The sequence below is a fragment of the Taudactylus pleione genome, unplaced genomic scaffold, assembly GCF_031769625.1.
Source record: "Taudactylus pleione unplaced genomic scaffold, aTauple2 ptg000585l, whole genome shotgun sequence".
In the NCBI taxonomy this organism is placed as follows: domain Eukaryota; kingdom Metazoa; phylum Chordata; class Amphibia; order Anura; family Myobatrachidae; genus Taudactylus; species Taudactylus pleione.
This window is the reverse complement of record NW_028284987.1, coordinates 5136315-5157177: the sequence shown is the minus strand read 5'-3', so window position 1 is coordinate 5157177 and position 20863 is coordinate 5136315. Positions and strand designations below refer to the sequence as shown.

Genomic DNA, 20863 nt, shown 5'->3' with positions numbered 1-20863 from the left:
CACCTGGTTGTATTTCACACTGAAGTGATCGCAGTGATTGCGGCCAGGTATAGTCAACCTCGAGCGCTACGAGCACATCCGATGGTGCTCAATGTACCAATGTTTTCATGCTTTTCCAGGAGATGACGTGCGCAAGTGGGCATCTTAAGAATGGCTGGTGGGCGTCTGCATACACAAAGTGATCGCTCGCCAAGACATAGTGGGCATGCTAATGCCTTGCCGTGCGATAGCCTGCCTTGCTGGGCGTGCGCTGGATTTGCATACGCTGGGAGCGAGCGATCACATCTAGCAAGCGGCTCTGAATCAGGTCCTTTGTGTGTAGAGATCATGAGGTGAGGAACAATGGGTATTATCTCCTTGCTGAAGGATAAGAAACACGCCATGCATCTTAACGATTGTTAAGAGCGAGTTGTGAGAGGAGATTTTTAGAAAGTTTGGCGTATGCTGGGAGGGCATCGCTCATGTGAGATCTAAAGAGGGATGTAAAGTGATGTTAAAGTCTCCTCCTAGAATAGTGAGACATCGGGGGAGTTGTGGCATAACATTCAGTGAGAGTATTAGTAAGGTCAGCAACATTAGTCAGCTTTAGGAGCAAAGAATCATTAAGGGGCTTAGTTGTAAGTACCGACAAGAATAATAAAGCATTTCTGGTCATCAGACAGGTAGATCACAGTGTGTCGCAGTGGCGAACCACTTTGTTTAGCAGTCAAAAAAGAATAATAAACATGGGGATATTGTTTGCATGCTGAGGAGGGGTGTGGAGCTTTAAGGTGGGTCTTACTTTCACTAGTTGGGTCTTACTTTCATTTGTTAATAATACTGAAATTTTCTGCTTTTATCTGCACACAATAAATAGCATGGTTGGGTTTAGAGCATTTCTTTACTGTCATTATAAATTTTTCCCGATTTAATATTTTTTTTTACTTATTTTACTATTAATTTACATTTTAGGGCCATATTCAATTAGCGGTGATATTATCGCACCCGCGATAATATCACCGATTTTTCGGCAATAAGTTAACGCCAATTTTTCATGTAAAAATGGAGAAAACTTTTCTCCATTTTAAGTAAGGGGGAAAATGTGCAAAATCCCTATTTTTGTGTAAAAATGTGGGGATTTCTTACAGAACCCTTTGGACAGCTCCCGTAATGATACTTTAGCGAAAATCTTTTTCGAAAATTGCGTACTTTGCGAAAAACGGAAGTAGTTTCGGTAAAATATTTTTTTCTTGTCGTGAAAAATGAATTTAATGTATTGGGGCTGGTATTTTGGACAGACATAAAGATAGGCCAAGTGTTTTAAATATCGCACTTGGCTGGTGCAGGCGTTTTTTTAGCAGTTTTAAAAAACCACCTGTGCCAGCCACGTGCGATGTGTAAAACACTTGTCACATCCTTATGGCCCTCCAAACTACCAGACCCAATACATTAAACGCATTTTTCACGGGAAACAAAAAAAATTTTGACCGAAATTTCAGCTGCCTTTTTTTGCCGAAGTACGCAACTTACTCTTTTTTTTTTCAGCTAAAGTATCATTAGTGGGCTGTCCAAAGGGTTCTGTAAGAAATCCCCACATTTTTACCCAAAAATAGGGATTGTGCTAATTTTTTCACCTGCCCTAGGCTGGAGAAAAGTTTTCTCCAGTTTTTAGGCGAAAAAAGTCTGTTTTTCGCCGTCGTTGGCGAAATCGGCCGATAATGGCCCATATATATGCCGATCAGTCGGTCGAATCGCAAACAACTGCGAAAACGGACGATTTCGCCTCTGATTGAATACAGCCCTTAACTGTAAAGTAACCAATAAACAAGTTACATGGAAGCGCTAATGCTAGCCAAACATGCACGGATAGCAACAGCTACATCTGTAAATTGCCATGATATTGTAGTCATGATGCCTGAAAATGACCGGATCGGCATGAGTGTTAATACGGTAGACTGATGTCCATAATCAGTCTGTGGATCATCTTGAAACCGCATAAATAATTTTATCTGTCCTAACATATGTGTAGTAAAACAGAACAGTATCTTGTTACTAAGAGGCCTTAAGATCGGGTTAACTTGAAAGACATTGAGGGTAACATTACCCTAGGACGTATCCAGTCGGATGCCACACTGGAACAGTCCTGGCACCATTACAGCAGCCCATTGTATTAGTATTACACACATTGGAGGCAGAAAGTCTGTACCCTGAAATAATAGTTATTGAGAATGCAGCCTGTCAATTCTCTAGTATCTAGCGGCAGCTTTGTGCTGCCCGTGGCTGCAGATCGTGTTTCAGTGATTTCACTAGATCTTAGTAAATAAAATGGTTGCACGATTATGATTATTTGTTCAGTTCACAATACGGCTTAATCGATTGTGGTGCCTGCTGCGTCATGGTGAAAGTACAGTAATACATCTGCATGGCTCTAAAATATATAAAGATTTCCCTCCAAGACTATGGAAAAATAAGAGTTATGGTAGACTTACCTTTGACAACTCTTTTTCTTAGAAGTCCATAGGGTCCACAGGAACTACCTTGGTGAATATGTGGTTTGGAGGAAACCCGGCACCAAACAGTCAATGCTTTCCGGTCCCAGGATGCACTGGGTCCTCCCCCATATATATACCCACCTCCGGCCACAGTTCCTTCGTTTGTAAACAAGCCCATTGCCAGGAGAATGAAAGTGGAGAAGGAAGTACACATTACAATAGAAACAATCATACAAAAAATAGGGAATCGGTGACAAGTTGGAGAAGATTCCACTGAAGCCAGGTGTGTCAGAGAGGGTGCCCTGTAGACCCTATGGATGTCGAAGAAGAGATATCTATGGTAAGTCTACCATAACTCTTATTTTCTTCTTCAGTATCCATAGGGTCCACAGGAACTACCTTGAGGATATCCTAAAGCAGTTCCCTTAAAGGTGGGGATGCTCCTGGGCCGACAGGAGGATCCGCCGCCCAAAGGAAGCATTCTGGGAGGCAAAAGTGTCAAATGCATAGCATTTGATAAAGGTATGGGCGAAAGACCAAGTGGCTGCCTTGCACAGCTGTTCAGCCGAGGCGCCATGCTTAACCGCCCACGAAGGTCCTACAGACTGAGTTGAATGTGCTGTCACCCTGCTGGGAACAGGGAGATCAGCCTGCATATAAACTTGAGAAATAGTCATACGCAGCCACCGAGCCAGAGTCTGCTTGTCAGCTGGCCAACCACGTTTGTGAAAGCCATACAAAACAAAAAGTGCAGCTGATTTCCTGATCGAGTTGGTACAATCCACGTAGATCCGAAGGGCTTGAACCACATCCAATGAAGCTTCACCAGCAGAAAGGCCTGAAGACTTGTAAGCCGGTACAACAATTTCTTTATATGAAAACGGGATACCACTTTCGGAAGATAGCCTGCCTGAGTACGAAGGACAGCTCTATCCTTGTGGAAGATCAAATATAGGGGGGCTATACGAAAGTGCTGCCAAATCAAAGACTGTGTGAGCTGAGGAGATAGTGAGGAGAAAAAGTGTCTTCGCTGTCAACCACTTGAGGTCCACTGTATTCAAAGGTTTAAACCTTAGGATCAACTTTTCTATGGGAACACCATAAAAAAAGTAAAGCCACATTCTGTAATACAGTAGATGCGGGCAGAGAAAGGCTTTTTTGCCGCAAGCATTGTATGAATCGCAGAGTTGGTAAACCCTTTAGCTCTTAAGACAGAAGACTCTAGAGCCAAGCCGTCAAAGACAGAAGAGGTAGGCCTGGGGGACCCTGCACTAGCAGATCCGGCCATAGAGGAAGTATGAGCAGAGTATCTATAGAGAAACACATCAGGTCGGTGAACCAATGGCGCCTGTGCCAAGCTGGAGCTATTAAAATCACCCTGTCGCCCTCTTGCTTGCATTTTCTGAGAATTCTTGGTAAAAGAGAGAATGGAGGTAAGCCAACCTGAAATTCCACCCCACTACCAGAGCATCTACAAAGGTGGCTGAGGGGTCTCTTGTCGTGGAACCGTACCTGGGGACCTTGTAATTGTGCCATGAGATCCACATCTGGTAGTCCCCACTTGTCCACTAGGATCTGTAAGACCTCCGGCATGTATGTGCTGACAACTCAGGAAGTCTGCTTCCCAGTTGTGGACTCCTGGGATGAATATTGCCGAAATTGCTGGAAGATGACATTCTGCCCAAATCAGAATGTTTGCCACTTCCCGCATTGCTGCTCGAATTCACCTGCCTCCCTGATGGTTGAGGTAGGCTACCGCAGTTGCATTGTCGGACTGGATCTGGGCAGGCCTGCCTTGAAGGAGGCCTCGTGTTAGAACTAGCACCCTGTAAACTGCCCGGTGTTCCAAGATATTTATGGGCAGGTGACTTTCCTGAGTCAACCACCTTCCCTGGAAAGTGCAATAACTTGTCACCTCGCCCCATCCTCGAAGAGTGGCGTCCGTGGTGAGGAGTACCCACTTTGGGATCCACATAGTGCGAGCTTTGTTTAGATGAGCCATCTGATGCTGCCAGGCCAGGGAGAGCTGAACCTCTGGGGAGAGAAGGATCATCTGAGACTTTATCCACTGATACTGACCGCTCCAACGAGACAGAATCAATAGCTGCAAGGGCCTGGAGTGGAACTGGGCATATTCCACCATGTCGAAGGTGGAAACCATGGACCCCAGGACCTGCACTGCTGCGTGGACTGATACTCTTTGATTGTGAAGCAATTTGAGCACCCGCAAATAGAGCTGCAATCTTTTCTACTGGCAAAAAGATATTCTGCGCCTGAGAATCCAGGAGCGCTCCCAGATGTATCATCCGCTGAGTTGGAAAAAATGAAGATTTTTTTCCAGTTGACAATCCAGCTGTGCTCCTTCAGGCAGGCCACGGTCAGCTGGAGATAATGATGTAAAACATCCTGAGATTGTGCCAATATTAGGAGGTCCAAGTATGGCAGTATTCTGACCCCTTGTCGTCTGAGATGAGCCGTCATGCCTGCCATTATCTTGGTAAACAACCGAGGAGCTGTGGACAGACCAAAGGGTAGAGCCTGAAATTGGTAATGTTGCTGACGAACAGCAAATTGTAGAAACCTTTGATGGGATAGTGCTATAGGCACATGCAGGTATGTTTCCTGTATGTCTAGGGAAACCATAAAATCCCCAGGTTCCATTGCCAGCACAATTGACCATAGGGTTTCCATACAGAATTTGGGTACATGAATACATTTGTTGAGATATTTTAGATTCAGGATAGGGCGATGAGACCCATTCAGTTTCTGAATCAAGAACATATCTGAATAATATCCGCTTCCCTGTTGAGCCAAGGGAACCGGTATGATAACCCCTGAATCCAGCAAAGTCTGAATGGCTTCCTGGAGGGCCAGAGCTTTGACAGAGTTTGATGGAGGATTTGTGCAAACTAATTTCTGGGGAGGATGTCCCCGGCAGGTGATTGTATCACTGAGAGACCACTTCTGAGTCCCAGGCATCTGTTGTTGTATGATGCCAGGTGTCGCAAAACTGAAGAAGTCGGTCTCCCACCCTGAGGTCCCCCAGGGTGAGACCCGCCCCCATCAGGCTGAAGGTTTATCGTCCGGCTTAGCAGCTGGACGTCTGACTGACCATGACTTCTTCCCTTGTTGTGGCTTGGTAGTATTACGGGAATTCGACTGCCTGGAAAAGGACTGTCCCTTTGCATTCCCTGAGGGCGAAAAGACCAAAAGGAAAACTGCCTCTTGTAAGTGTTTGTTGATTGAAAACCCAGCAGATTTTGAAGTTGCAAATGTAGCCACTATCTTATCCAACTCTGGACCAAACAATCTTTTACCCGAAAAAGGCAGAGATTCCAGCGCTTTCTTGGAACCCACATCCGCCTTCCGGGACCTTTACCAGAGGGCTCTACATGCCACAATCGAGGCTGCTGATGCCCTAGACACCACAATTCCTGCATCCCCTATGTTAGACACTGCCTCCCATATAATAGAGAAATAAGATAGTTGTTCTTTCGTAGCATCTGGCATAGTCTCCTCTAATGCCACCGTCCACTCTTCCATGGCCTTGGCTACCCAGGCCGTCACCATAGCCAGCCGCGTGATTGCACCAAATAAAGAAAAAACTGATTTCAAACAGGTTTCCAATCTTTTATCAGTAGCATCCTTAAGAAAGGATGCGGACGGAATGGGCAATGTGGAACTCTTAATTAAATGAGTCACGTGAGCATCCACTGTAGGAGAGACCTCCCACTTATCACATTCACTTACTGGAAATGGATATAAAGAGGATAACTTATTTGTAGCCTATCCGGAGTACTCCATGCCCCAGCCATGAGTTCTGAAAGCTGTTCAGACTGAGGGAACTCATCCTTAACTACCTTCTGTCGTCTAAAGAGCGGAGCTTGAGACCTAGGAAGTGCTTTTTCATCCTCTAAATTTAATATGGATTTAACCGCTCTCACCAGAGAGGGAACATCCACGGAGGCATGACAATCCTCCTCCTCAGATACAGATTCCGAGGAGGAACCATGTGCAACATCCGGTTCATCTGATGATGCATCAGAGTCTAAAGGCTGGGCGGAATGATGATGATGACCTTTTCCGTCCCTGAACCTTAGTGGTTACCAATCTATCCACTTGTCTAGGTTGAAGAGTGACAGACTGTTGAACCATACTCTGTGAAGAATGAGCATAAGCATCCAGCCAGGACTGATGTATAGGGGGTACACACATAGCAGGTTGCAACTGTTGTTGAAATCCAATAGTAGGAGGCAGTATAGGTGCTGCCAAATGGTCCACTAAATGTGTTAGAACTTGCGAAAAAGAGGACACCCACGGTGGCTCTTTTACAGGAGCTGGTACACTGGGTTGATGTGATGGAATCTTATAAAAAGAAATACACAAACCATCCTGTATGAAATCATGAATAGACAGGCCTACCTGACAGGATTTACATGATACCAGCACCGGGGCCTCAGCCTCATGTTTCCCTTTGGCCTTAGACATATAAGGTGCAAAGGTACAAAGTAAGGCAAATGCGCCTCTTTCCTTTTTGATATACTAATATTAGTAAAAAGTGAAACCTTATAGAAAACTAACCCCACCACGTGTAGAGAGGGATGAGGAAAAAATAAAACAAACAGTCATAGAAATAACTGAGAGTAAAACACAGCAGAATTAGCACAAAGTCACATACAATGCAGATACAACCTTTAGTTGCAAATGGGCTCTGAATCAACTACTCAAAACCCTAACAGTGTTGATTGATAGGATATAGAGCGTTATATACCTGGCACCTGGGGGAGAGGTATACAGGGAGATCCCAACACCTCCTGAGACCAAACCGCTTTCACAGAGCACAGAAACGTGGTCAGTGAGCGTTTCATATAGAGGTGGGTGGAGCGACTCAGGCGTGCAAAACGTCCATAGCCCGGGCGTCGGGGGAGGGGCTTCCGGGGTGAGAGCTTACCTCCCCTATGCTGCACAACCAACCGGGAACCCTGGCCTCCCAGCAACAGAATGCATCCGAAGCACGTCCCCGGTGCCTGGCGGTATGGTATAGTTTGTGAGCAGACAGAACCAGGCCCTTACTGCATCAGCTTCCATTGCATCTCCCACACTGGAAGCCAGGACTGCCTCGCTCTTACCTGACTTCCCCGTATCCTCCGGTTGCAGTCCAGGTCATTGCAACTAGCAAGCTCCACCGCGACCCTGCCGAAATCACCAGACCACACATGTTACTGGTGTTGCGGCGCAGGCAGGGGTAGATGGAGTCGCAGCACAGGCGTCTTATAAGGCGCCCTGCTGCTAAACTCATGGAGTAAGAGAAAAAAAAAATTGGGACTGCTTCAGTCCAGTCTGTTATAACGGTGTGTCTCCTGCCACACCAAACGAAAAACTGAGGACCTGTGGCCGGAGTTGGGATATAAATGGAGGAGGACCCAGTGTATCCTGGGACCGGAAAGAGTTGACTGTTTGGTGCTGGGTTTCCTCCAAACCACATATTCCTCAAGGTAGTTCCCGTAGACCCTGAGGAAGGAAAAATATATTCTAGAATATAGCACCTGGTAATGGACAATTATCATAATTGCTCTGGAAATAACACATTTGAATAGCATTATTAGCATATTGGCAGTAACTAGTATAATAAAAGTTTCAGGTACCTGATATTTAGGCATCATGATTTACTGAATGCAGCTAGTTATCTGAGAAACTTTCTTCACTGCCGTCACTGTAGCTATCCCTATAAAATAGAAAAGAAGGACATTCATTCGTATTGTATTTCACTGCACTGGACAACCTCACATCTGGGCATGTACATTGCTATTTTGACAATATCTGACATTTAGAGAATGGATCATAGATACAGGTGTTTTGAACCAATTTAACTAAATGGATTGTTTCCAACTATCTTGATGGGAAGGGAATTGAGGTGAGTAAGCAGGGACTAACCAAAACAATTGCAGAACCCCAGCTAAATGATAGCTGGGGTCCAGAGACTGAGCGTTCAGTAAGGGCATATTTTCCACTTCGTATTATTCCATTTATAAATGACAAGATGCAATATACATTAGCACAACCATTCAAAACATCAAGTCATGTTAGGGGTTCATTTCATCATAATCATCTTCATTATTATTATTATTTATTTATGTATTTATTGTTTATTTAAAGGGTGCCACAGATATATATGCACAAATACAACAAAATAAATACACATAAGTATAATAACAAATACAATGAAGAATAATAGCAGATGTGTGGTACAAATTCAGTGTATGAGTTGTGCTTGAGCAATTACAGGTAGCACAAAAAACAACTATGAATTTCATACAGGGTCCTGCATTGCAGAATGATAAACAAACTGGAAAGCTTGAGATTGGATTCCATGACTGTTGAATGGATAAGATCCTGGTTGCAGGATAGGAAAGAGAGTTGTAGTAAATGGAGTTTATTCACGGGAGGGGAAGGTTACCAGTGGAGTAGCCCAGGGATCTGTACTCGGGCCAGTGCTTTTTAATATCTATGTTGGTGATATTGCAAATGGCATTGAAGGGAAAGTATGCAATTTTGCAGACGACCCAAAAGTATACAACAGGGTAGACACACTAGGAGGGGTAAAACAAATGACTCAGGATCTGGGTAGACTAGAGGAATGGGCAAGAACATGACAACTACAGTTTAATGGGTCTCAAGAACCTAAATGCTAAATATAGTATCAAGGCCACTATAATGGAAAATACAGAGAAGAAAAGGGATTTAGGAGTCACCATTTCAGATGACTTGAAGGCAGGTAAGCAATGCACTAAAGCATTGAGGAAGGCAAGTCAGATGCTTGGTTGCATAGGGAGAGGAGTCATTAGCAGAAACAAAGAGGTGATAATGTCACTGTAAAGGTCATTGGCACGGCCTCATCTAGAATACTGTGTTCAGTTCTGGAGGCCATATCTCCAGAAGGATATAAATACATTAGAGATGGTACAAAGAAGGGCAACTAGAATGGTGCATGGCCTACAGCACAGAAATTACCCGGAAAAACTAAAAGATCTTAATATGTATAGTTCGGAGCAGAAAATTGAAAGGGGGGACATGACAGAAACTTTCAAATACATGAAGGGTTTTAACAAAGTACAGGAGGGAAGCATTCTTTAAAGGAAGAGAAGTGCAAGAACACAAGGACATGCACTGGAACTGGATGGAGGAATAGTTACTTCACGGAGGGTAGTCGATAAGTGGAATAGCCTGCCATCAGAGGTGGTTGAAGCTAAGACGGTTGATCAATTTAAACACGCTTGGGATAGGCATAAGAATATCCTCAAGAGAGACCTAAGGAGCAAATAGGGTTGAAGTTGCCAAAAGGATAAATGAAAAGGGGCAGACTAGATGGGCAAAAGTGGTTCTTATCTGCCGTCAAATTCTATGTTTTCTAAACAAGTAAACAATCAGCAAATGCGTCACACAAAAAATAAAGTTTAGGACATTACAGGGGCAATGAGGTAGACAGACAGACAGAAGAAGTAGGGTAGAGACGACCCTTCTGTGTGAGCTTACATTCTAGAGGGAGGGGGTAGTGAGAGACAAGTGAATGTGGTAGGTGGAGGAAGTTAATAGACTAAACATAAGGGTCTAGGAAATGGGGTAGTAAAGCATGAAGAGGTGGATTTTGAGGGAGAGTTTGAAGAATTCTAGGTTGCAGGAATTTGGTGAGGCAAGGTAAAGAGTCCCAAGGGTGGTGAGTGCTGGAGAAATTTCAGATTGGAGTGTGTTAATTATAAGAGGCATAGGTCAGAGCCAAACCAGGGTGGCCAACCCCTCCCTCCCCCCCAAAAAACATAAAAAATATATAATTTAATGCATTTGTATAAATGTACTGTGTTTTTCTATGTCCATCAATTTTTAAAGTAAAGCCACCTACATTCATAGTAAGGGGCCTATTCATCATCACTTAATTTTGACAAAAGCAGGTGAGAAAGCAAATTTTCACCTGCAATTGTTAAAATTAAGTATTCAGGCCATTCACAGATATCTCCTACTTACCTTCTGTTTGCGGAATGGCCCGCTGTCCCCATACACTAGTATGGGGACAGAATTCATCAAGCTCCAAAAATATTATATTTTCAGCGCTTGACTGCGGGGGCATTCGCTATCTTCAGATGGCGAATACCCCCACTTGTTCTTCGCCGCCCGCTCTTCCCTATGGGAAGAGGGTCCGGCTTGCGAGAAGGGATCCTTTCAGATCCCTCCACCCCTGTCCGGCTCCTTCCGCCGGATGTCGGGACTCTAGTACGCACTGCTCCTAAAAGGAGCAGTGAAGCCGCTCGCAGGGGCAGCTGATTTCACATGATGAATTGCTCCGGTGGCCGCGGCGAATTAGGGTGTTAATTATCAGGGTCCGTTCGGACCCCAATAACTAACATCATGAATAGGCCCCTTAGTAAGCTCATCTTGCTACAGTGAAGATTATCACTATGGCTGAAAGTAATGAGGCCAATTTAGCATTAAAAAAAATTACAACCAGTTTTCAAAAGAGACTCGAAGATTAAATTGCATGGGATGCATTCGGGAAACCGGCTGTCTTAATCCCGACAGCCGGCTTCCCGACTGCTTTATCCCGGCGAGGGTTAAATGACAGGCGTCTATACCTAGACGCCTGTCATTTTCCCGACGCCGGGAGACAGGCGCCCGGCATCCCAATCGAAGGGATGCTGGGCGCCGCGAGTGGCAGCTGCGGGGAGGGAGGGTTAGGTTTAGGGTACACGGGGGGACTTAGGGTTAGGCACCCCCCAGGTGGGATAGAGTTAAGCTAGGGAGAGGGAGGTTTAGGGTCAGGCACCCCTGGGGGGGACTTAGGGTTAGGCACCCCCCCGGGGGACTTAGATTTAGAGGGGAAGGGGGGAGGATTAGCGTTAGGCACTTACAGGGGGGATTAGGTTTAGGCACTTGGGAGGGGGGTTAGGCACCCCTACGGAGGGTTAGGTTAGTATTTATTTACCTACTGACGATCGGGATTTCCAGCGCTGTCGGACTTCCGCTGCCGGGATCTCAGATTCTGTCGGCCTGCCCCGGATGGGATCCGAACTTCCGGCCAAAGGGACGGCGGTATTTCATACCGATTCCAAATGAATGAATCATGCAGTGTCTATTGTTATATGTTTTTATTAATTGCTAATTTATGAATACAGTATATCTCTGCAGAAAATGGTTTTATATTTTCAGGTAATAATTGTAATTTGAGAAACCTATACTATTTGATATTATATTATTTATTTGTATAAAAGGAAACTAGCACAATTATTAAATGCTAGTGTATTAAATTACAATGTTCTGAGGTAGAAAGATTTATTTTTTCCCTTATAATTGAAAATGGTGTATTACTGTATACAGTATGTTCTCAAGCGTATAATGTTATTAAGAAGATGTTAATACTTTTTAATAAAGTAATTTTTATTAAGCACAGACATGTACTCAAAATGAACAGCACACATATGCATGGTACAAAGAGAAGACCATATAGTACAACCTAGGCATCTACATAGCATACTGTACCAAGAGACAATTAGTGACCCAGTATGAGAATATGCTAGTACTCATAACAAAATATGAAGACTATAAAGCTGAGTCAAGTTAAAATATATTATTCACTGAATGGACTATTTTAACATCTTACATACAATTTCAAATGTATATATTTTATAGAAACCCCTTAACAACAAAAACGAAACAAACTGAGAAAACCCCCCCCCCCCCACAAAAATAAATATAGAAGTGTACCACACTTACATTAACCAAATAATTACAAATAAATACAGATATAACCGTATCAGTAATACATTACGTAGAATGAGCGGTGGTTGCATAAATAGAGTACAACCATCCGGACCATATATGCTCAAATTTAGAAGTCGCCTTACGAGTTTAATACATATAGCGCTCGTGTTCAACTGTAACATTGACTAGCGCAATCCATGCGGGGAAAATCAGGACCATTTGAAGCCAACCATGAACGGGCCAAACAGACCTTAACCAACGCACATAAATTAATAATATATTGAGCGTTATAACCATTAAGCTCATCACCTTCCCTAGCACCTATAGTGCAACATTTTGATGTAAGCACCATAATAGGAATGCCAGTATTGAAAATTTAAGATTTCACCTGAGCTCAAAATAACTGAACCACAGAACCAAATTCCTTGTCACTAAGGGGTCCCAAATTACCTTCCCATTGACTACACAATGTAGGTAGAGCCTCTATGTAATAAGAGGTTAAGGGAGACAGATTTCAACTGTCCTAAATTAATAAAATTTTTTTTTTTACTGGGGAGGAAGTAATAATTGGAGGACCATCTCCAAGTTGAACATTCAGGGCATGCCAGTTTTGTAAAAATCTGTAAAAATAAGTAGACGGCAGGTCATATTCATCCTTCAATTAATGAAACGATTTTAAAACACCATTTGAGTATAACTGCCCTATCGTAGCAATACCTCTGGTGACCCACACCTGTCTCACAGAGAGTATCTAGTTCAGTAAGCCAACGAGAACGCCATAAGGGGTTGTCAGGATCAAGATCAGTAAACTTGACTATTGCTTGCACCTCACACCAAATCTTAATTGCTTGAATAAGCAGGGGAGGACTGTGCGCAAAGTAGTGAGTCCTGGATTTGTTTGCGAGACTAGAAAGGCAGGCAATGCGCCAACCATCCTGTAACCATGACCGAATATGCGACAGTTGAGTGGCATAATAATAATATCAACAGTATGGATCCGCTAAGCAACCATCTACCCTAGGTCTGGAAAGCACATCTAATCTGATTCGAGGCCGTTTACCTGCCCATATCAGAGAAGAGAGCAAACTGTTCAATTTCATAAAAAAGAGTCCGGTATGTAAACTGGGGACTGCTGCAAAATATATAAAAATTTAGGTTGGACTATCATTTCAATAAGATTTACCCTGCCCGTAACCGTGAGAGGGAGTTTACACCACACTTTAAATTTATCACGTAAATATGATAATAAAGGCAACAAATTCAGAACAATATAATCTGAGGAAGATCTCTCACTACCAGCCGGCGGCTCTACTGCCAGTTCATTGCTGGCTCCAACAGACGGGAGACCATGTCCTTCGACCGTCAGCTGGCGTCTCTGCTAACAGATTCCACTGTCTGCTCCTAAAGAAAAGAGACACCAGCACAACTGTTGTTCAGTATTTCAATGATATTGCTTTTTTACAGGTGTTATTGGAGACTTATTATTGGAGCCTGATCAACTCCTTCATTTGTTTCCTCTCCCTGTGCATTTTATATTTCTATTTAGTTTTTATTACTTATATGTATTATGTATTAGTGTAGTCCTATGTTGTGTCGTTTCACAATATTTGTGTATGCATGGTACTTTTTATTGTACTGTGTTTGTTTTAGGTAATTAAATGCTATATTGATAGATCACGCAGTTTGTATTGTTCCTTTGTCCCTGCAGTAATATTAGAGCGCAGTATTCTTTTTTTCTCTATAATCTGAGGAAGAGTTAGAAATCAAGACGCTTAAGTATTTAAACTGGGCAACCCAACATAATGGTAAATCTAACTCTGGATTAAGAGGAGGAGGCCCACGCAATGGCATAATGGAGGATTTACTCCAATTAGTAGTAAGACCAGAGTATCTACTAAACTCATCCATGACCTGTAAAACAACAGGTATAGCTATCCTAAAATTTTGAAGAAACAGAAGGTGGTCATCTGCATATAGATCACCTTATCAACCCCAGACCCATGCTGAAGGCCTACAATACCTGGGTGCTCCCTGAGAACACAAGTTAATGGTTCGATTGCTAGGGCAAATAGAGCTGGGGACTAAGGACAGCCCTGCCTTGTGCCACGGGCTAAAGGGAAGGATGAAGATGTGAACCAATTAACAGAAATCCTAGCTCTAGGTTTATTATACAAAAGCTGGCCCCACTTCAAGATTGGTCCTATCCCCAAGCATCACATTACAAGTAGGGCCACTCCACCGAATCAAACACTTTGGCTGCGTCTAATGACACAATGACTGAAGTGAACTGCTAGTAGTTTGGCATCTGTGGGAAACAATGAGACAGGCCTATATGCATCAGGGAACCGAGAGCCCTTGCCAGGTTTTGGTAAAACAATAATAATGGCCTCAGACATAGAAGACAGAAATATACCACCTTCATACAAATCAATAAATAAGGACAACAATCTAGGAACAAACATACCCGCATGCTTTTTATACAATTCCATTGATAGGCCATAATTATCCGAAGCCTTGCCCCCCGGGAAGGAATTAAGGGCCTGATTCAGCACGAAATGCATGCTAGTAGACGCACGCAGCCGTCCGCTGCGAGTATATGCTAATACATGCATACGCACGCAGAATAAGCAGACGCCTAGCAATACACAATACCTCCCGCTTCCCTTAATATGCGTTCTGTTAAACCATGCAAAACAGCGTAAATATCGAGAACCATCGAACACATTAGCATATTAGTGGTTGACCTGACTCCACACAGGATGTGTGCCACTTCCTGCGTGCAACTAGACCTCAAGCTACGGTAGTCGCCGCAAGGGCTTAATTATGCACGTCCCTAAAAACGCCATCCAGACGCACAGGCGCGGCTGCGTTTGCCCATCCACCCCCACAAAACGCAACTTCCTGTCAAACACTTTTCTCTGGGTCTGCGTTGCCTCTGAACACGCAGAACTCATCGCAATAGCTAGTTTGCGCACGCGCACTGTGATGCATACACATGCGCAGAGCTAAAACATTGGCCGATTGCGTGCGTCTGCATCCATGCGTTCCTTGCTGAATCAGGCCCTAAATGCAGCTTCAACTTCATCGAGGGTAAAGGGCGCATCCAAAAAATCCCCTAGCATCAGGCTTCAACTTATGCATACTAATAGAAGAAACATATAACTTCAATTCGATAATGGTACAAGAAAGCCATGTATTGTAAACATCTTCATAAAATGAGAGAAATATATCTGCTATATCAGAGGTTACTGTAGCCACCCCACCAGTAGGGTCAACAAGCTCCGAAACAGTGGCCACTGAGCGGTCAGCATGTGCCAAAAAACTGCCAGTCCTGTCAGCATGCATGCAATGACTATGGGCTCTAAATAATAAACTGTGCATGTTACAATCTGACAGATGGGCCAACCAATCGGATTGGGCATTCAACCCACGAGTTCTATACGCAGCTAGTCCATCTTTTAGGTATAAAATCTCTGCTTCACGATACTCAGATTTTAAATCAGCTTCTTTCTTCCTGAGAATTGTTGCTCTTTAGGGTGCTTGACCCTCCAAGCATCTATCCATCCCAAACTGACAATAAATTTAGCGAATCCCGCCTGTCCACCTCTAACATTCAGATTTGAGACCTCCCTCCATTTGTCTAAGGAAGGGTCCATCAAATTGTTAAAATCACCCAAACAAAGTACAGGAGTGGCAGGAGAATGGGACACAAAGGTAGCAGCATACTTCAGCACATCATAGGAGAAGGGAGGTGGTATATACACCGCAGTAATAAATAAATAATAATAAATAAAGGCTGGGAATGTATTTTACAATCAAACATGTATCTGCCATATGCATCAGTTTTAACTGAAATTAATACAAACGGCACTGATTTCTTAATGAGGATTGAGACTCTCCACGAAGATGATGTGTGCGAAGCATGGTAAGACCAGCTCACCCACAGCCTCTGAAGGAAAATAAGCTTATTACCCACCAAGTAGGTTTCAGTTCTATCAGAATTATACTGTTTATGTTAATACTTAAAAAAAAAAAAAAATTGTGAAATCAAAGAACTACATTTACTATATGGTGGGTTTTTAAATACACCCATGTGCTTGGACATTTGGATACATAATCTAGAGTAGGGGTGGGCAATAAGCGGCTCCCCAGCTGTTAGAACTACACATCCCAAAATGTCCTGCCACAGTTTTGCTATTTGCCAATGCTAATACTGTTGCAATGAATGCTGCGATTTGTAGTTCAACAACAGCTGGAGAGCCACTTATTGCTCACCCCTGACCTAGAGGTATTCAGACTAAACCACACAAACCCAAACTGGCTAAAGGGGGGAAAATTAACTGGAGACATTGTCAACACCTCTACGTAAAGAGTGTATAGAGTTATTCCATGTCAACAAGCAGTTCCCCACCGTTTCATTCACCAACCCATCTAATCATGATCAGTGGCTGTTGCCAACCACTTTCTGGTGATCATCACTTTAGCCAGCATAAACAAATTATTCAGCCATACATGTGTATCCTTGTTTACAGATAAAAACCACTAGTCGCAGTCGTTCCAAACAGGCCGTCTTGGTGTGGCGGATCCCATGCGACTTGGCTTGCGCCAAGCATCTATTTCTCTCAAATGTGTGTCTTAGTTGCAACGCAATATGGCAAAACTGCTTCATGAGACTGCACTGATTAATTAGATATGTGACACTTTTATATCTGTGTGCAACTGAGTCTGAATCTGTATATGAAGTGCTACGATGCAGCAGCTGCGGCTTTTCATCATGCCAGGGTCCGTTGTACAGATTCACTCAGTCACACACCGATATATAATTGTGTTGCATATCTAATTAATCAGTGTCATGAAGCAGTTTTGTAGCTTTGCGTTGTAACCAATACTGACAGTGGAGCGAAAATGACGCTACACCGCTCGGCGCATCTCTCGCATTGCATGGTGTACTGAGGCTAGGTGTTTGAGGACACATCTGTACATTAACAGATAACTGTAGACCAAAGATACACATAGAAAGAGATATTAGCGGAGATATTACTCTTTCTGTCACCCATATTGATCATAACCTTAATACCATAATTATCAGTGCAAACAGGGAATATAAATGAAGGCTATGCTTTATGGGATTTGTTTTTCTAATTCCGCAAGATACTGTCTAGGTCTCACTAATATGTACTTTTCCTCCCAAAGGGTCTTTCCACCTTCAGTTGAGGGATGGAGCAGAGTACTGAACCTCAACCTAATTATGAAAACACTGTCAAGCTCACCTTGGAGGTGGTACAGTATGTGGCTGGGAATCTAGCCTAGTTGTGGGGGCTAATTCTGTCCCTAGTGGGAGAAGTGGGAAAAAGGGCTATCTAATGGAAGCACTGTCATTCTTGGGTGTGGGGAATGTAGAAACATAGGGGGTCATTCAGACCCGGTCGCAAGCGCTGAGCACTCGGGTCGATGTTTCCCCACTGGGCATGCGCACGTCGGAGCCGGCTCCGACGTGCGCATGTGCGAGACTCGGCTAGTGACGAGCGCTCCGTTGCTACGGGTCTCGCTCCAAAGGGGGCGAGCTGTCGATGGTGAATGACAGCTCGTCCCGTTTGAGAGGCAGGCAGGGGGCGTAGCCGGCCAAACGGAGGCGTTCCCGACGGAACGCTTGCCGTTTGGGGGCGGCCCCACTGACATCAGCAATGATGTCAGTGGGAAGCTTCCTGCTCGATCAGAGCAGGAAGCTCCCTGGGGCTTGCAGTTGACGAGACCCAACCTTAGGGTCTCGTCGTAAGCCCCGATGGTCGCGATGGTCAAGACACCCTGGACGATCACAAGAGCTGTGGGTGGTAACCCACATCCTAGTGATCGACCAGGAGGTGGCACTTAAAAAAGTATGCGGCCACCCTCATTCAGAGCAATCGTTTGCAGCAAGCGATCGACTCTGAATGAGGTCCATAATCCTTAGAGGCAGCACTGAATGCCACCTTCAGGGTTCTCCATATTTCCTATGCCATTAAGGGTTGGACTTAAGCCTCTCACAGTGGACCTACAGTAGAAGTAATAGCTTGGAGAGTGTCATTCAGCGATAATTAGCTACTACTGTAAATTTACCTTGTTGAGATTAAATGCAATTTCACTGCTTTTATTTCTGACATTGCACTTCAATAGGAGAACTGTGCTGACTTTATCTCTAGGTTTATTTGCTCACTGGTAAAGCTTTATATTTACTCCACTGTTAAGTTGAATGAGGAGCACATCACAAATAAGGACTACTGATCAATTTTGACATGGGAACGCCTCCGTCTGGCAGGCACGCCCACCAAAGGGGGCGTACTGTCAATCAACATCGACAGCACGCCCCCTTTGGTGCGAGACCCAGAGCAATGGAGAGCCCGTCGCTCGCCGGGTCTCGCGCATGCGCACGACGGAGCTCCCTCCGTCGTGCGATTGCGCAGTGGGGGAACATCGACCCGCTTGCGAGCGTACTGCAGCTCACGAGCGGGTCTGAATGACCTCCATAGTCCGGCAGCAGACTGTCAGTGATTGACAGTCTGCTTCCGTTCGTGGGCAGGAGGGGGTGGCAGTTGGGGAGGAGGGAAGAGACCAGGATCTCCATCGGCTGAAGTTGTCCACACACATAGGGATATTAGGCCGATTCCGACACATTGGAACGACAGATCGTGTAAAATATGGCCAAATCCTGAGTCATGATGCGATGCGCGTCCCCCCTGGTCACACAACGCATCGTCAGATCTTACGTGCAGTAGGGCAGATCTGACAATCTAGGAGGCGATGCACTGTGAAAGTCTGGATTCAGGAGAGATCGTATGAAGATTGGACACCAAATTGTGCGCAGATAGTGTGGAGAGCTGCCGGGGTGAGTTTCATGGGACATTGTACACAAATCGTACACATCGGCTGATCGTGTGCAGAGCGCCATGTGTGTGGCCAGCTTGACAGAGATTTCCTGACCTCATTTTTGTATCTGCGGCGACCAGCTTGCATGACACCACAGGTCACTTAGCCGGCCGATGTTATCTTGGATTATCCGATGTTGCGTCCTTGGATGCAGCTCGTATAAGTAATGCATGCAGGAGGTATGACGCCTCCTGCTGCATTACCATAATTGCAAAGACGGAAGTGCAAAGCTACTTGCATGCAGCTTTGCAATTTCGTCCTGTGCTGAATCAGACCCATAGTTTGAATCTCTACCAATCACCTTCAGCATTGTTTGTCTTGCTCCATAGCAGAGAACATCTGACTCGGCGGCCCAAATGTACTGAAATTTCAATTGGAAATTTGCTGTAACTGTAAGGAGGATACTGTACATACATCACCGAAATTTTGCCAATGCCCACAACTCGCAGGCTATTGTATTTGAGCCAGCATCGACAATGTAAAGGTTTAGAAGTTTTAGAAAAGCTCCAAGATCCTTCTAAAATGAGAGCAAAAGTTCTCAAAGTACTATAATTTCATTTTATTTAAAGTAATGCACAAACACATGCGATAATAAATGATAAAACATAGCTGACACAGTATAATCTATTTATGATCTTGCATTGGATTGTAATTTTGGGTAGCAGTAAACACATAGAAAGTACAGCAAGAAAGATTTAAACTTTCAATGAAGGTTCTAGAGTTGTTTGGGCTTAAAAAAGACATTTAGGCCCTCATTCAGAGCCACTCGCTAGCGGCAGTACGCTCGTTCCGAGCGATGTTCGCACATCTGCGTATGCGTACGGTTTTTAGTGCGCATGCGCGAACCGGTCAGTGCGGCCGAAAATCATTTGTACGCAATATAGCGAGTGCCTGCTATTTTGAGTGACAGAATGAGGCGTATGTGGGTGGTAACAGGGGAAGGTGCTTGAAAACGGGGAGTGGAGATCCGTTCGCAGGCGTGCTTAAAGGTCAAAACGGGCGTTTTATGGGTGTGCATAATTAATATAGCAGCGTCATTGACCACGTCACTTGGTTTTTTTTAACTCAGAACTGCTCGCAAAATAGCGGTTGAAAAAACCAACCACAAGAATAGCGAGCAGTTCTTATCCTGTTCGATGTACTCGATTAATCTAATAAATAGCGGACATGACGTATGGTGCGAGCGGCCAGGGGGCGTTTTTATCAAATAAACGAGCGTATGTTTTGCTCGCTCGTTCAGACTTAGAGGTGTGAACAGACTGCAATGTGCGAACGGATCATTTGCATAGCCACCCCTTGTTTTTGAACGAACGAACGCAAATAGCGAACGGCTCTAAATGAGGGCCTTATATTGCTAAGGTTTACAGTCTTTTATTATTGGTTTTGCTTTTGACTGCTGAACCATACCAGTGTGACTGTCATTCTAGTAAGACTGTATAAAGCACAGCAATGATTTCCATGTAATGAACAGCTGTGACTAGAATACAATATCTTTTTTTTGTGTCAGGAGAGAAGCTTGAACTAGTCTCCACACTATAGAGGCATATAGAAATGAGCGAAAATGCAGCCAAATTCCATGCAAATTGAGCTTTGCAGAAGTCAAAAATCCATCAGTCATGTAATAAAAACTAAATAATGTAAAAGCATGCACTGTGTCCCCCACATCCTCAGCCTGCATCAGTTTCCCCAACACTGGGTCCTGCTGCTATACATAGACAATTATTTTTGTTAGATTAATT

At 44.1% G+C, this 20863-nt stretch overlaps 1 protein-coding gene across 3 annotated transcripts in view; it reads right to left on the bottom strand.

The window, feature by feature from the left end:
- The window catches only part of CTPS2 (CTP synthase 2), a 234169-nt gene that overhangs the window by 11039 nt on the left and 202267 nt on the right, over window positions 1–20863 (bottom strand). For all 3 annotated transcript variants that reach the window (XM_088453684.1, XM_088453685.1, XM_088453687.1), the window contains one exon: window positions 8117–8196. In XM_088453684.1, the coding sequence (XP_088309810.1) occupies window positions 8151–8196 (46 nt within the window). In that variant the 3' untranslated portion in view covers window positions 8117–8150. The remainder of the gene's footprint in view (window positions 1–8116; window positions 8197–20863) is intronic.